The 15000-nt window shown below is 42.7% G+C and overlaps 1 protein-coding gene across 3 annotated transcripts in view; it reads right to left on the bottom strand.

The window, feature by feature from the left end:
- Positions 1–15000, bottom strand: part of rftn1b (raftlin, lipid raft linker 1b) — a 346988-nt gene that overhangs the window by 315026 nt on the left and 16962 nt on the right. Inside the window, exon 1 of one of the 3 annotated variants that reach the window (XM_061956666.2) lies at positions 8514–8675. The exons of the other annotated variants lie outside the window; for them this stretch is intronic. Coding sequence (XP_061812650.2) covers positions 8514–8516 — 3 coding nt within the window. The 5' untranslated portion in view covers positions 8517–8675. Of the gene's footprint in view, positions 1–8513; positions 8676–15000 lie in introns of those variants that run through there. 3 annotated transcript variants of the gene reach the window in all.

Below are 15000 nucleotides of genomic sequence, written 5' to 3'. Positions count from 1 at the left end.
CAGTAACTAAAGTTGGCCGCTACATCTGTAAGTGCAAGTTAAAACTCTAATATGCAAAGCAAAAGCCATTTATCAACAACACCCAGAAACGCCGCCGGCTTCGCTGGGCCCGACCTCATCTAAGATGGACTGATTCAAAGTGGAAAAATGTTCTGTGGTCTGACAAGTCCACATTTCAAATTATTTTTGGAAAATGTGGACTTTGTGTCCTCCGGAACAAAGACGAAAAGAACCATCCGGTTTGTTATCGGCGCAAAGTTGAAAAGCCAGCATCTGTGATGGTATGGGGGTGTATTAGTGCCCAAGACATGGGTAACTTACACATCTGTGAAGGCGCCATTAATGCTGAAAGGTACATACAGGTTTTGGAGCAACATTTGTTGCCATCCAAGCTACGTTCTCATGGACGCCCCTGCTTATTTCAGCAAGACAATGCCAAGCCACGTGTTTCAACAGCGTGGCCTCATAGTAAAAGAGTGCAGGTACTACACTGGCCTGCCTGTAGTCCAGACAAACAAAAATTTATTTAAAAAAAACAAGTGTGCTGATTTTATTTTTAATCCAAATGAGGAAGTCAGGATTAATGGCTACAATGAGCACGTTATGTAGCGCATCTTTTTGAAGCGGGGTTTGAACAGCATGATACTGATAAAGCATGTTCCCCACTATTTTGAGAAGAATTGCCGGAGCCTGATGTTTAATATCTCTACTCCCATAAATTCCGAACTATAAGCCGCTACTTTTTTTCATACACTTTGAACCCTGTGGCTTATAAAACGGTGCGGCTAATTTATGGATTTTTCTCCCATAACAGCCTTGATGAAAAATAGTAAGAAAAAAAAACAAGCAAATACACTGAGAAGGTGTTTCATTCTTTGTGCTATGGCGACATCTTTTGGACGAGTTCGCTCACCGAAGGTGTCCTTCCATTTACCGGTAGTGCTTTTTACTAGAGATGTCCGATAATATCGGGCTGCCGATATTATCGGCCGATAAATGCTTTAAAATGTAATATCGGAATCGGTTTCAAAAAGTAAAATTTATGACCTTTTAAAACGCCGCTGTACGGAGTGGTACACGGACATAGGGAGAAGTACAGAGCGCCAATAAACCTTGAAGGCATGGCTTTTCACACACACAGGTGAATGCAAAGCATACTTGGTCAACAGCCATACAGGTCACACTGAGGGTGGCCGTATAAACAACTTTAACACTGTTACAAATATGCGCCACACTGTGAACCCACACCAGACAAGAATGACAAACACATTTCGGGAGAACATCCGCACCGTAACACAACATAAACACAACAGAACAAATACCCAGAAACCCTTGCAGCACTATCTCTTCCGGGACGCTACAATATACACCCCCGTCCCACCTCAAGCCCACCCACCTCAACCTCCTCATGCTCTCTCAGGGAGAGCATGTCCCAAATTCCAAGCTGCTGTTTTGAGGCATGTTTAAAAAAAATAATGCACTTTGTGACTTCAATAATAAATATGGCAGTGCCATGTTGGCATTTTTTTTCCATAACTTGAGTTGTTTAATGCATCCAGCGGGGCATCACAACAAAATTAGGCATAATAATGTGTTAATTCCACGACTGTATATATATCGGTATCGGTTGATATCGGAATCGGTAATTAAGAGTTGGACAATATCGGAATACCGGCAAAAAAACCATTATCGGACATCTCTACTTATTACTTCTTCTAACCGTCCATAGCGTTTCTACTCGCGTGGATTCTTCATTCATCACTCCAAGCAACGTTTGTAAGTTTGACAATATAACTAAAACAATTCTTACTCACTAAACCCTCTCATGTGTGATGTCTTTAGTAGTGTTCTCATGCATATTTGTTATCGTGATGCAATGACACCTTAGTTAATGTGCTAACACGTGTCTGCGTTAGTGTTATTCACTGACAATGGCATTTGTTTCGTTTTGTTTCAGTTTCACAAATTCCTCAGTAAATTCACCAAAACGTCACCGTGGAGTTATTGAGTCTGTTTTAGCTGATTGGGGAGCTTGCTTGCGGAGCAAGTGGGTCCATGACGATAACTTCTGTTTTGTTTGATCAGCCGTTTTACTGCCAGGTAGAGACCGTTTCTCACCAGGGTTTCTCATTGTCATCCCATTGGGTGGAGTTTTTTCTTGCCCTGATGTGGGATCCGTCGTTGTGGCTTGTGCAGCCCTTTTAGACACTCATGATTTAGGGCTATATAAGCAAACTGTGGAACTCGCTTCCGAGCAGACACGGCACAGGAGCCAAGCGTGCAGGTTTTCAACACAAGTTTTTTCTCTCCGGTAGAACGTGACCTTTCAGTCACGTCCGTAACAGATGATTAGAGCAGTGATTTTCAACCACTGTGCCGCGGCACACTAGTGTGCCGTGATATATTGCCTGGTGTGCCGTGGGAAATTATGCAACGTCACCTAATTGGTCCAAAAAAATATTTTTTGCAAATCAATAGTCATAATAATGTGCCGTTGTCTAGTGCCTGTGCTGTGTAGAGCTTGGCAGGGTAACCATGTAATATTCCATATCAGTAGGTGGCAGTAGGTAGTTCATTGCTTTGTAGAAGTCGGAACGCGTCGAGGATGGTTTGTCGTGATCCCAATAGGCAGAGCACAGCGGGAGACAGCGTACAGGTAAAAAAGGTATGTAACGCTTAAACCAAAAATCAACAAAAGACAAGTCCCGCTAGGAAAAGGCACTGAAGCATAGGGATGGCTATGTAAAACAAAAGTAAAACTGAACTGGCTACAAAGTCAACAAAAACAGAATGCTGGACGACAGCAAAAACTTACAGCGTGTGGAGCAAATACGGCGTCCACAAAGCACATCCCGTACATCAGTGATTTTCAACCACTGTGCCGCGGCACACTAGTGTGCCATGATATATTGCCTGGTGTGCCGTGGGAAATTATGCAACGTCACCTAATTGGTCCAAAAAAATATTTTTTTCAAATCAGTAGTCATAATAATGTGCCGTTGTCTAGTGCCTGTGCTGTGTAGAGCTTGGCAGGGTAACCATGTAATACTCCATATCAGTAGGTGGCAGCAGGTAGTTCATTGCTTTGTAGAAGTCGGAACGCGTCGAGGATGGTTTGTCGTGATCCCAATAGGCAGAGCACAGCGGGAGACAGCGTGCAGGTAAAAAGGTATGTAACGCTTAAACCAAAAATCAACAAAAGGCAAGTCCCGCTAGGAAAAGGCACTGAAACATAGGGATGGCTATGTAAAACAAAAGTAAAACTGAACTGGCTACAAAGTCAACAAAAACAGAATGCTGGACGACAGCAAAAACTTACAGTGTGTGGAGCAAATACGGCGTCCACAAAGCACATCCCGTACATGACATGACAATCAACAATGTCCCCACAAAGAAGGATAGCGTACGCACAACTTAGATAGTCTTGATTGCGAAAACAAAGCAGGGGCGGGCAATAGCGCTCAAAGGAAGGCGTGAAGCTGCTACAGGAGAACACCAACAAAACAGGAAGGGTCACCAAAATAACAGCGCAAGACAGGAACTAAAGCAATACACAGGAAACAACAACAAACTCAAGATAAGGCACGACAACCTGGTGGAGTTTAATTTTTTATATATATAATATTATATTAAATTATATTATAAATATTATATATTATAATATTTTATATTTTTATGTATATATAATATTATATTAAATTATATTATAAATATTATATATTATAATATTTTCACCAAAATAACAGCGCAAGACAGGAACTAAAGCAATACACAGGAAACAACAACAAACTCAAAATAAGGCACGACAACCTGGCGGAGTTTAATTTTTTAACCTTTTCTGCTGGTGGTGTGCCTCCGTATTTTTTTTATGAAAAAAAATGGGCCTTGGCTCAAAAAAGGTTGAAAAACACTGGATTAGATTAACACGTACCACCTGTGAAATCTAATCACCTGCCAGCTGTGTCTCGCCGTCAGCACTGCCACGCCCCTGTCTGATGGTGCTCTGTCCTCAGCGACCATGGACAGAGGCGGTGACCTTTGCTCCTGCAGGCAGCGCTGACAACATCTCCCTCCACATAAACAATGATTGATGTATTGATTGAAACAATTAAAAAGGTATGTAAATATATATATTTACAGACTCTTACTGTGTAAATAACTCATTTCACAACGTATATATCTGCGGCTTATAGTCAGGTGCGGCTTGTACATGGAAAACTATTTGTTTCTTCTCAAATTTAGTGGGTATTTCTTCTCAAATTTAGTGGGTACGGCTTCAGCTCTCACTGGATCGGTTTGCAGCCGAGTGTGAAGCGACTGGGATGAGAATCAGCACCGCCAAGTCCGAGTTCATGGTTCTCGCCCGGAAAAGGGTGGAGTGCCATCTCCGGGTTGGGGAGGAGACCCTGCCCCAAGTGGAGGAGTTCAAGTACCTCGTAGTCTTGTTCAGGGAAGTGTGGATCGTGATCGCACCGCGGCGTCTTCAGTAATGCGGACGCTGTATCGATCCGTTGTGGTGAAGAAGGAGCTGAGCCGGAAGGCAAAGCTCTCAATTTACCGGTCGATCTACGTTCCCATCCTCACCTATGGTCATGAGCTTTGGGTTATGACCGAAAGGACAAGATCACGGGTACAAGCGGCCGAAATGAGTTTCCTCCGCCGGGTGGCGGGGCTCTCCCTTAGAGATAGGGTGAGAAGCTCTGTCATCCAGGAGGGCATCTGGTCAGGATGCCACGAGAACGCCTCCCTAGGGAGGTGTTTAGAGCATGTCCGACTGGTAGGAGGCCACGGGGAAGACCCAGGACACGTTGGGAAGACTATGTCTCCCGGCTGGCCTGGGAACGCCTCGGGATCCCCCGGGAGGAGCTGGACGAAGTGGCTGGGGAGAGGGAAGTCTGGGTTTCCCTGCTTAGGCTGCTGCCCCCGCGACCCGACCTCGGATAAGCGGAAAAAGATGGATGGATGGGCTTATGACGTTACATTGTTGGTGGATGGATGATGGATTGGATCAGGGGTCGGCAACCTTTACCAGTCAAAGAGCCATTTTGACCAGTTTCACAAATTAAAGTAAACAATGGGACCCACAAAAATTTTTTGAAATTTAACATGAAATAACACTGTTTACGAAGTTTTTTTTTTGCTTTGTGCTATGTATAAACCAAGGGTCTCAGACACGCGGCCCGCACCTTAACATGAAAATTAAATGGTAGTGCGGCCCGCGGGTTTTATATGAATGACGCTACTTGACAAGCCGTAGTCTGTCGATTTTTCCGGCATACTACTACTTTCAGGGCAACTATTCTCCCAAACGTGCCGCGATGGTACAGCATTTAGCGCTCACTACAACCAATGTGCCGGCCCAGCCACGCGTTGTATGGGGCTTCTGCTTGAATATGAAAGTGACAGCAAGGCATACTTGGTCAACAACCACACAGGTTACACTGACGGTGGCGGTATAAAAAACTTTAACACTCTTACTAATAATGCGCCACACTGTGAGCCCACACCAAACAAGAATGACAAACACATTTCGGGAGAACATCTGCACCGTAACACAACATAAACACAACAGAACAAATACCCAGAATCCCATGCAGCGGGTTGCCGACCCCTGGATTAGATGGACGGTTTATTTTAGGATGAATAGACGGTTGAGGGACTTGATGGATGGATCAGAGGCAATGGGATGACGGAAGCTGGATTCGTATGGATGGGTGATAGATTGGAGGGATGATGATTGGATGAATGGGTGAATGTGTGCCGTACTGTAGACGGTTGGGATTATTTTCTGGAGATGTACGGATGGATGAACGGATGGATTACTGCATGGGTGGAGGATTAGATAAGGTTGATGGATGAACGAATGAATAGATGAATGACAGATGGATAAATGGATGATGAATGGATGTTGGTCCTTCACCTTCCACCTTCGCCAAATCTCTCGCCATTCTTCCGCGCTCTATTGAAGGAACGTCAGGAGGTTTTATCAGGACACAATGAGCCTGCCGCCGCTTCAAGGATGACAGGACAGGAAGTCTATGCGGAGAATAGGAAGTGTGTGTGGGGGGAGGGGAGGGGTATGGGGGGGGGGGGGGGGTTGACGGGACACAAAAGAGGAAATGAGCAGACGGCCGCTTCATTAATGAGGTGAACGGCAAGAATGGAAAAGGTGAGAATCAATCAAGGGAGGAAGGGGGGATATTAGGCCGGCCGGCAGAGAGAGGGAGGAGGTACGGGGGCGAAGGCGGGCGCCATGGCGAGGAGTCTGGAGAGCGTGAAATGAAGAGAGCGCTGAAGAGTAACCAGCCGACCAGCAAACAAAAGACGAGGGAACAAGACGTGGAAGTCGTCCGCCTTAATGAACGCGGCGATATCGTCGTGGTATCAGTGAAGTGAATTATATTTATATAGCGCTAATTCTCTAGTGACTCAAAGAGAACATCCGCACCGTAACACAACAGAACAAATACCCAGAATCCCATGCATCCCTAACTCTGTGAAGTGAAGTGAAGTGAAGTGAATTACATTTCTATATCGCTTTTTCTCAAGTGACTCAAAGCGCTTTACATAGTGAAACCCAATATCTAAGTTACATTTAAAGTAGTATGGGTGGGCACTGGGAGCGGGTGGGTAAAGTGTCTTGCCAAAGGACACAATGGCAGAAGCGGGGGATCGAACCTGGAACCCTCAAGTTGCTGGCCCGGCCACTCCACCAACCGAGCTATGCCGCCCCAGTAACAGGAAGTCAAACGGGGCGCGTGGTTCGTGAGGAGCATCAATGACATCAACAAACTGTAGATGATTCTAACGTAAAGTTTCGTATTTTGCTTCTTTTAAAAAAAACTAATTTTATTCGAACATACTGCCCTCTATTGGTGTGGAGGACGTGCCAACATAACCACAAATACTAAATCCAAAACCCGTGAAGTTGGCACGTTGTGTAAATCGTTAATAAAAACAGAATACAATGATTTGCTAAACCTTTTCCACCTATATTCAATTGAATAGACTGCAAAGACAAGATATTTAACGTTCAAACTGAAAACCTTTATTTTTTTTGCAAATATTAGCTCATTTTGAATTTGATGCCTGCAACGTGTTTCAAAAAAGCTGGCACAAGTGGCAAAAGAGACTGAGAAAGTTGAGGAATGCTCATCAAACATGTTATTTGGAACATTCCACAGGTGAACGGACTAATTGGGAACAGGTGGGTGCCATGATTGGGTAAAAAAAAAAAAGCAGCTTCCATGAAATGCTCAGTCATTCACAAACGAGGATGGGGCGAGGGTCACCACTTTGTCAACAAATGCGTGAGCAAATTGTCCAACAGTTTTAAGAACAACATTTCTCAACCAGCTATTGCAAGGAATTTAGGGATTTCACCATCTACGATCCATAATATCATCAATATATTCAGAGAATCTGGAGAAATCACTGCACGTAAGCGATGATATTGCGGACCTTCAATCCCTGAGGCGGTACTGCATCAAAAAGCGACATCAGTGTGTAAAGGATATCACCACATGGGCTCAGGAACACTTCAGAAAACCACTGTCAGTAACTACAGTTCGCTGCTACATCTGTAAGTGCAAGTTAAAACTCTACTATGCAAAGCCATAGCCATTTATCAACAACACCCAGAAACGCCACCGGCTCCGCTGGGACCGGGCTCATTTAAGATGGACTGATGCAAAGGGGAAAAGTGTTCTATGGTCTGTCGAGTCCACATTTCAAATTGTTTTTTGGAAACTGGACGATGTAGTAAAAGAGTGCGGGTACTAGACTGGCCTGCCTGTAGTCCAGACCTGTCTCCCATCGCATTATGAAGTGTAAAATACGACAACTTAAGCTGTACATCAAGCAAGAATGGGAAATAATTCCACCTGAAAAGCTTCAAAAATGTGTCTCCTCAGCTCTCAAACGTTTACTGAGTGTTGTTAAAAGGAAAGGCCATGTAACACAGTGGTAACAATGCCCCTGTTCCTGCCATTAAATTTTAAGTTAATGATTTTTTTTTTTAATTAAGTTTCTCAGTTGGAACATTAAATATCTTGTCTTTGCAGTCTATTCAATTGAATATAAGTTGAAAAGGATTTGCAAATCATTGTATTCTGTTTTTATTTACGAATTACACAACGTGCCAACTTCACTGGTTTTGGGTTTTGTACTAAAGATGCTCACTTTTTCCACATTGTGTGTGTAAGCGAGCTGAGCTATAAGTTCCTGAAACCCTGCACACTAAACGGTGGAAATGAGTCATAACATGCCTTGCTACAGTGTTGTGTATGTGATAGTAGTTCCCTGAATGCACCACATGGTGTCGCTGGTAATAAAGCAACTCACCAAAGGTGACATTTCTGACATGCTCAACAAAACACCCGCTAGGACTTTAGGGTGTGGAGCCCGATCTAAGGCTGCAAATATTGAGTATTTTAGTAATAGCACAATTTGGAAATTAGTTTGTTCGATTAATCGGGTAAATCGGATACAACTTTATAGATTGTCGTGCTTACCATGTGTGACGCTCGGGTCCCAAGACGCAGAAAACCGAGGAGGGCAGGTGATAAAGAAAGCAAACAAAAGGCGAGAGTCTCAGGGAAAGGCTCCAAAAGCACAGATCAGGGTATAAACAAAAACGGAATGCTGGAGAACAGCAAAAACTGACACAATGTACAAACATACGTCGCATAGTCCCGACCAAGAAAGATGGCCCGGGAATCAACTTGAACAGTCCTAATTGATGACACAAAACAGGTGCGGGGGAACAAGGCAGGAGTCAAGTTGTCGCAGGGAAGCACAAAAACTGAAGTGCCACCAAAATAAAAGCACAGGACAGGAACTACAGGAAAACACTAACCAACTCCAAAGGAGTGTGACAGGCGGTGGCACCATGATTTTCTTTCATTTCCACCCTAATAAATGCTCATAATCAACGTTATAAATGCTCATAATCAACAAACATGTTTGTTTTCATTTTTTGGGGATGTTTTTATGCTGCTGATTCTGATACCGATACAAATCAGATTAACTGTAATTTTTTTAATGTTCTTATGGTGAGTTCTAGTATAAGTTTAACAATATCAACACAATATTTACACTAGTTCCTTATTCCCTTTTATCACATACAATTGTTTGATCAAACAAAGTCAATAGTACTCAAAAACTACTCGTGGAGGGGGGGCGTGGCCTGCGGGCCTGCCGCGGAACATGGTGTGCCAGGACCGGCCGCGAAGACAGGGACAGGTGAGTAGATGGCCCAGGTGGGCCTTGTTATCTAATCACCTGTCGCCTTTATTAGCAGCAGCCGGAATGAGACACGCAGTTGGAGTTGGAGGTGCTGCTGAGCGGACGCAGGAGAGAAAGACAGTTTCCTGGAAAGCAAACCACTTGCACTATTCATGAAAATAAAACAGTGTTGTACCCTGAAATCCGGGCTCTCGTGGCAGTGTGTGGTGGTCCGAAGAACCCACTAGAGGGCAACCTCTACACTACTTATCTCACGACTCATTTAAATCCTTTGGTTTTTGCCCTCAAAGTCCTCAATCTGTTGTAAACATTAAACAAAACAAAACAAAACAAAATGGCTTTTGAGAAATTAATTATAGTATTCATGTTAGTAATGTTGGTCATTGACCATGACTGTTATATTCATTTAAAAAAACAACCGTTCCTGCTCTTGGTGCAAATAAACCAAAACCAACACAGAAAGCCAGCACACAACACATAACAAACAACCTGCTGTCTCGACACGATTCACAAATTAAAATCAATATGCATTCCCAAATAATTTTTTTTAGATCTTTAAGATGGAAAGTGTAGCTGCCGTTATGATGTACAGTCATGTTTTCTAGAACTGTAAGTCTTCAACTATACTAAGTATTTCAATGGTTGAAATCTGGGCTTATGGATGATAAACCAGTTACTATGGTAATCTAATTAGTTACTATGGTAATCTACGTCACAGCAGCTCAGACGAGGCACCAAGCAGTGTGGGCGGGAAGCGTTTCCACAGACGCGGAAGGAGATTTTCACAACAAAGTTCTAAAGCTTAGTGATATATCAGATATATCAGATTGTGGGTGAGTTTATTTTGTACCCTTCGCGTTCATATTTCACTGTTTGTTGCATTTTTGTTGTGTTTCACTTGATTGTAAAATATGTCGATCGAAAGGGGGTGTGACTTTCATATTTTGTCAATATTCAGTGTTTTATCGTTCATAGAAAAATTTAAAATTCCATTACGTTTTTTAAGGCGGTCTGTCATAACGTTTTTAGTATTCAATCAGACATTATTGTGAGGTTTTGTATTAGTGTTCCTAAAAATAGATATACCGGCCCCCAGACACATTTTTTGTCATGTCTGTATTGATCATGTTTTTGTTTGGCCATGTGCTGTTTGTTTTTTGGACACTTTCTTAGTTCCTGGTTGTTCACTCCCTTGTTTTGTTTCCATAGCAACCCATTAGTTTTCACCTCTCATGTCACGCACCTGTTTCACGTTTTGAGTCACGCACCTGTTGTTAGTCATGTCTGTGTTATTTAAGCTTTTCATTTTCTGTTGGTCAGCCTGGCGACATCACATTTATGCTCTGCACACTTTATGATCACTCTTCATGTCATGTTCACAGCTCCATGCCAAGTAAGTTTTTGTTTCTCGTTCATAGTTTTCCGCCTTTGTGCGCGCCTTTTGTTTTCATAGCCAAGTTGTTTTACCTCCGCTGTGAGTGCCTTTTGTTTATACCTTTTTAAATATTAAACATGTACTCACACTCAAGTCTTGCCCGCGCCAATTTTCCGTTGCCTTCCGGAAAAACAAACCCCAAGGACCAAGTCTTGACACCCCCCAAGTCAAAATAGTTGCCCAGGCCTGATCTACACGCTGCTGTGTGGCAAAGAAACAAAAACAAAGCATTGTTATGTTTACAATGTAAATACCTCAAAATTGAATATATTTTCCGGGTGATGGTTTATCCGTTTTTGTCCGCGCATTTCCCGCTTAAAACATGGCCCAACAAATCCATGCTAACCACGAGTTGAGTCAATGTTATCGAGAAAAAAAATGTTTATTATTTATTTTTTTAAATATTTCCTTTCTAATCCATTTTCTACCGCTTGTTACTCTTGGTGTCTCCTAGCCGCTCAGGCAAATCATATTGTCTAAAAATGAATTTATATATATATATATATATATATATATATATATATATATATATATATATATATATATATATATATATATATATTTCACTTTATTATGGTAAAATTACATTATTATATGTATGTCATATAACATCAATTAACATTGATGTTCATCAACATTTAACATTGTCACGTTATCGATGGGAAAATTCATTTATATATATATTATATATAGGCACGGCGTGGCGCAGTGGGAGAGTGGCCGTGCGCGACCCGAGGGTCCCTGGTTCAATCCCCACCTAGTACCAACCTCGTCATGTCCGTTGTGTCCTGAGCAAGACACTTCACCCTTGCTCCTGATGGGTGCTGGTTAGCACCTTGCATGGCAGCTCCCTCCATCAGTGTGTGAATGTGTGTGTGAATGGGTAAATGTGGAAGTAGTGTCAAAGCGCTTTGAGTACCTTGAAGGTAGAAAAGCGCTATACAAGTACAACCCATTTATTTATTTATTATCTATATATATATATATATATATATACATATATATATTCATATTCAGTATATATACTGTATATACGGCCTGGGCCCCGGCCAAATTTTTTTAACCCAATGCGGCCCCTGAGTCAAAAAGTTTGGGGACCCCTGCCTTAAAGGCACTGCCTTTGCGTGCCAGCCCAATCACATAATATCTACGGCTTTTCACACACACACAAGTGAATGCCAGGCATACTTGGTCGACAGCCAAACAGGTCACACTGAGGGTGGCCGTATAAACAACTTTAACACTGTTACAAATATGCGCCACACTGTGAACCCACACCAAACAAGAATGACAAACACATTTCGGGAGAACATCCGCACCGTAACATAACATAAACACAACAGAACAAATACCCAGAACCCCTTGCAGCACTAACTCTTCCGGGACGCTACAATATACACCCCCTAAAACCTCAACCCCCCCAACCTCAACCTCCTCATGCTCTCTCAGGGAGAGCATGTCCCAAATTCCAAGCTGCTGTTTTGAGGCATGTTAAAAAAAAATAATGCACTTTGTGACTTCAATAATAAATATGGCAGTGCCATTTTGGCATTTTTTTTTCCATAACTTGAGTTGATTTATTTCGGAAAACCTTGTTACATTGTTTAATGCATCCAGCGGGGCATCACAACAAAATTAGGCATAATAATGTGTTAATTCCACGACTGTATATATCGGTATTGGTTGATATCGGTATCGTTAATTAAGAGTTGGACAATATCGGAATATGGGATATCGGCAAAAAAGCCATTATCGGACATCTCTAGTTAAAATATCCCAACTTCTGACCGGCTTTATGCGTCGTCTTCGAAACCTCAACTTTGCCTTGCTGCAAGCAGACCAGGGTTTGTTTGTCTGTCTGTTAGTAATATAACCCCAAAAGTTATGGATGGATTTTGATAAAAAACTAGGAAATGTCCGGAAATATATTCCTTTATCTCTCCTTTACCACCTCCCACACACGAACCTCACACACTCAATTTTGGGGGGGATATTATCGCTATGTCAAAAAAAAAATATTTTTGAATGAATCGCGATTCTTATTTGTAACGATTCTTAATGTTTGGATAGAATTGTATTAAACAAAACCTGTTGGGTTTTTTTAAGTAATATAAAAATGTATCAGAGCTGTTTATCTATTTTATGGAGGAATGTAGTTAATCCTAGAACTGGCACCTAATGTTATGAAAAAAAAGTATTGATTTTAAATCCAGAATCATTTTGAATCCATCCATCCAATCGAATCGTTACCCCCAGGAATCAAATCGAATTGTTTGGTTCCCCAAAGATTCACAGCCCTAGGATATAGTTGACTTCCAGACCGAAAGGACCCACTGTGTTACATGGCCTTTCCTTTTAACAACACTCAGTAAACGTTTGGGAACTGAGGAGACACATTTTTGAAGCTTCTCAGGTGGAATTCTTTCCCATTCTTGCTTGATGTCCAGCTTAAGTTGTTCAACAGTCTGGGGGTCTCCGTTGTGCTATTTTAGGCTTCATAATGTGCCACACATTTTCAATGGGAGACAGGTCTGGACTACAGGCAGGCCAGTCCAGTACCAGCACTCTTTTACTACAAAGCCACGCTGTTGTAACACGTGGCGTCCATGATAACGTTGCCTGGATGGCAACATATGTTGCTCCAAAACCTGTATGTACCTTTCAGCATTAATGGCGCCTTCACAGATGTGTAAGTTACTCATGTCTTGGGCACTAATACACCCCCATACCATCACAGATGCTGGCTTTTACACTTTGCGCCTATAACAATCCGGATGGTTATTTTCCTCTTTGGTCCGGAGGACACAACGTCCACAGTTTCCAAAAACAATTTGAAATGTGGACTCATCAGACCACAGAACACTTTTCCACTTTGTATCAGTCCATCTTAGATGAGCTCAGGCCCAGCGAAGCCCACGGTGTTTCTGGGTGTTGTTGATAAACGGTTTTCGCCTTGCATAGGAGAGTTTTAACTTGCACTTACAGATGTAGCGACCAACTGTAGTTACTGACAGTGGGTTTTTGAAGTGTTCCTGAGCCCATGTGGTGATATCCTTTACAGACTGATGTCGCTTGTTGATGCAGTACAGCCTGAGGGATCGAAGGTCACGGGCTTAGCTGCTTACGTGCAGTGATTTCTCCAGATTCTCTGAACCCTTTGATGATATTACAAACCGTAGATGGTGAAATCCCTAAATTCCTTGCAATAGCTGGTTGAGAAAGGTTTTTCTTAAACTGTTCAACAATTTGCTCACGCATTTGTTGACAAAGTGGTGACCCTCGCCCCATCCTTGTTTGTGAATGACTGAGCATTTCATGGAATCTACTTTTATACCCAATCATGGCGCCCACCTGTTCCCAATTTGCCTGTTCACCTGTGGGATGTTCCAAATAAGTGTTTGATGAGCATTCCTCAACTCTATCAGTATTTATTGCCACCTTTCCCAACTTCTTTGTCACGTGTTGCTGGCATCAAATTCTAAAGTTAATGATTATTTGCAAAAAAAAAAAAAAAAATTGTTATCAGTTTGAACATCAAATATGTTGTCTTTGTAGCATATTCAACTGAATATGGGTTGAAAAGGATTTGCAAATCATTGTATTCCTTTTATATTTACATCTAACACAATTTCCCAACTCATATGGAAACGGGGTTTGTACATTATGATTGTATTTCTTTATGACAAAACACCAGCCCCCCCACCACCACCACCACACACACACACACACACACACAGTCCCCATACTGTCAGAGGTCCCCTAAAGGTGACTGTGTAAACAGAGCGATGTCGCCATTAAGTAAGCATTGCCAGAACACACACACACACACACACACACACACACACACACACACACACACACACACACACACACATAATAAAAGCTGATGCTTCCAGACAATTGAATGCTGCTAAGGAGAACCCTGCGTAGTCCCAAGGCCCTGTCGCTCATACGCTCGCACCCCGCCTGAGATGAAGGCAGCTATCGCCATGGGAACAAGAAGAAGAATAGGCAGCAATCTTTCCCAGCCTCCCCGTCTTTCATTGTCACTTTCTCTTCTTCTGCTCGTCATACAGGCGTCTCTTCAGGACTGCCGCCTTCCATCTCCTCCACCCCCGCCCCGTTGGCCGCCGTCCGCACCTCACGGCTTTGATTGGCCAGCCAGGAGCAAAAACGCGACGGTCCTCCAGCCGGACGGACTCAAAGCCTCCTTGAACGTTTCCTTGTTGGCTCAAGATGCTCCAAGCGGCCTGTATATCAGGTCGTCGTATGGACTTGTGCGCATCACATGATCAATAGTGCGAATAGTCTGCAACCTG

This window comes from Nerophis lumbriciformis, linkage group LG04 (assembly GCF_033978685.3).
Source record: "Nerophis lumbriciformis linkage group LG04, RoL_Nlum_v2.1, whole genome shotgun sequence".
Lineage (NCBI taxonomy): Eukaryota > Metazoa > Chordata > Actinopteri > Syngnathiformes > Syngnathidae > Nerophis > Nerophis lumbriciformis.
This window is presented reverse-complemented; position numbering and strand designations above follow the sequence as displayed.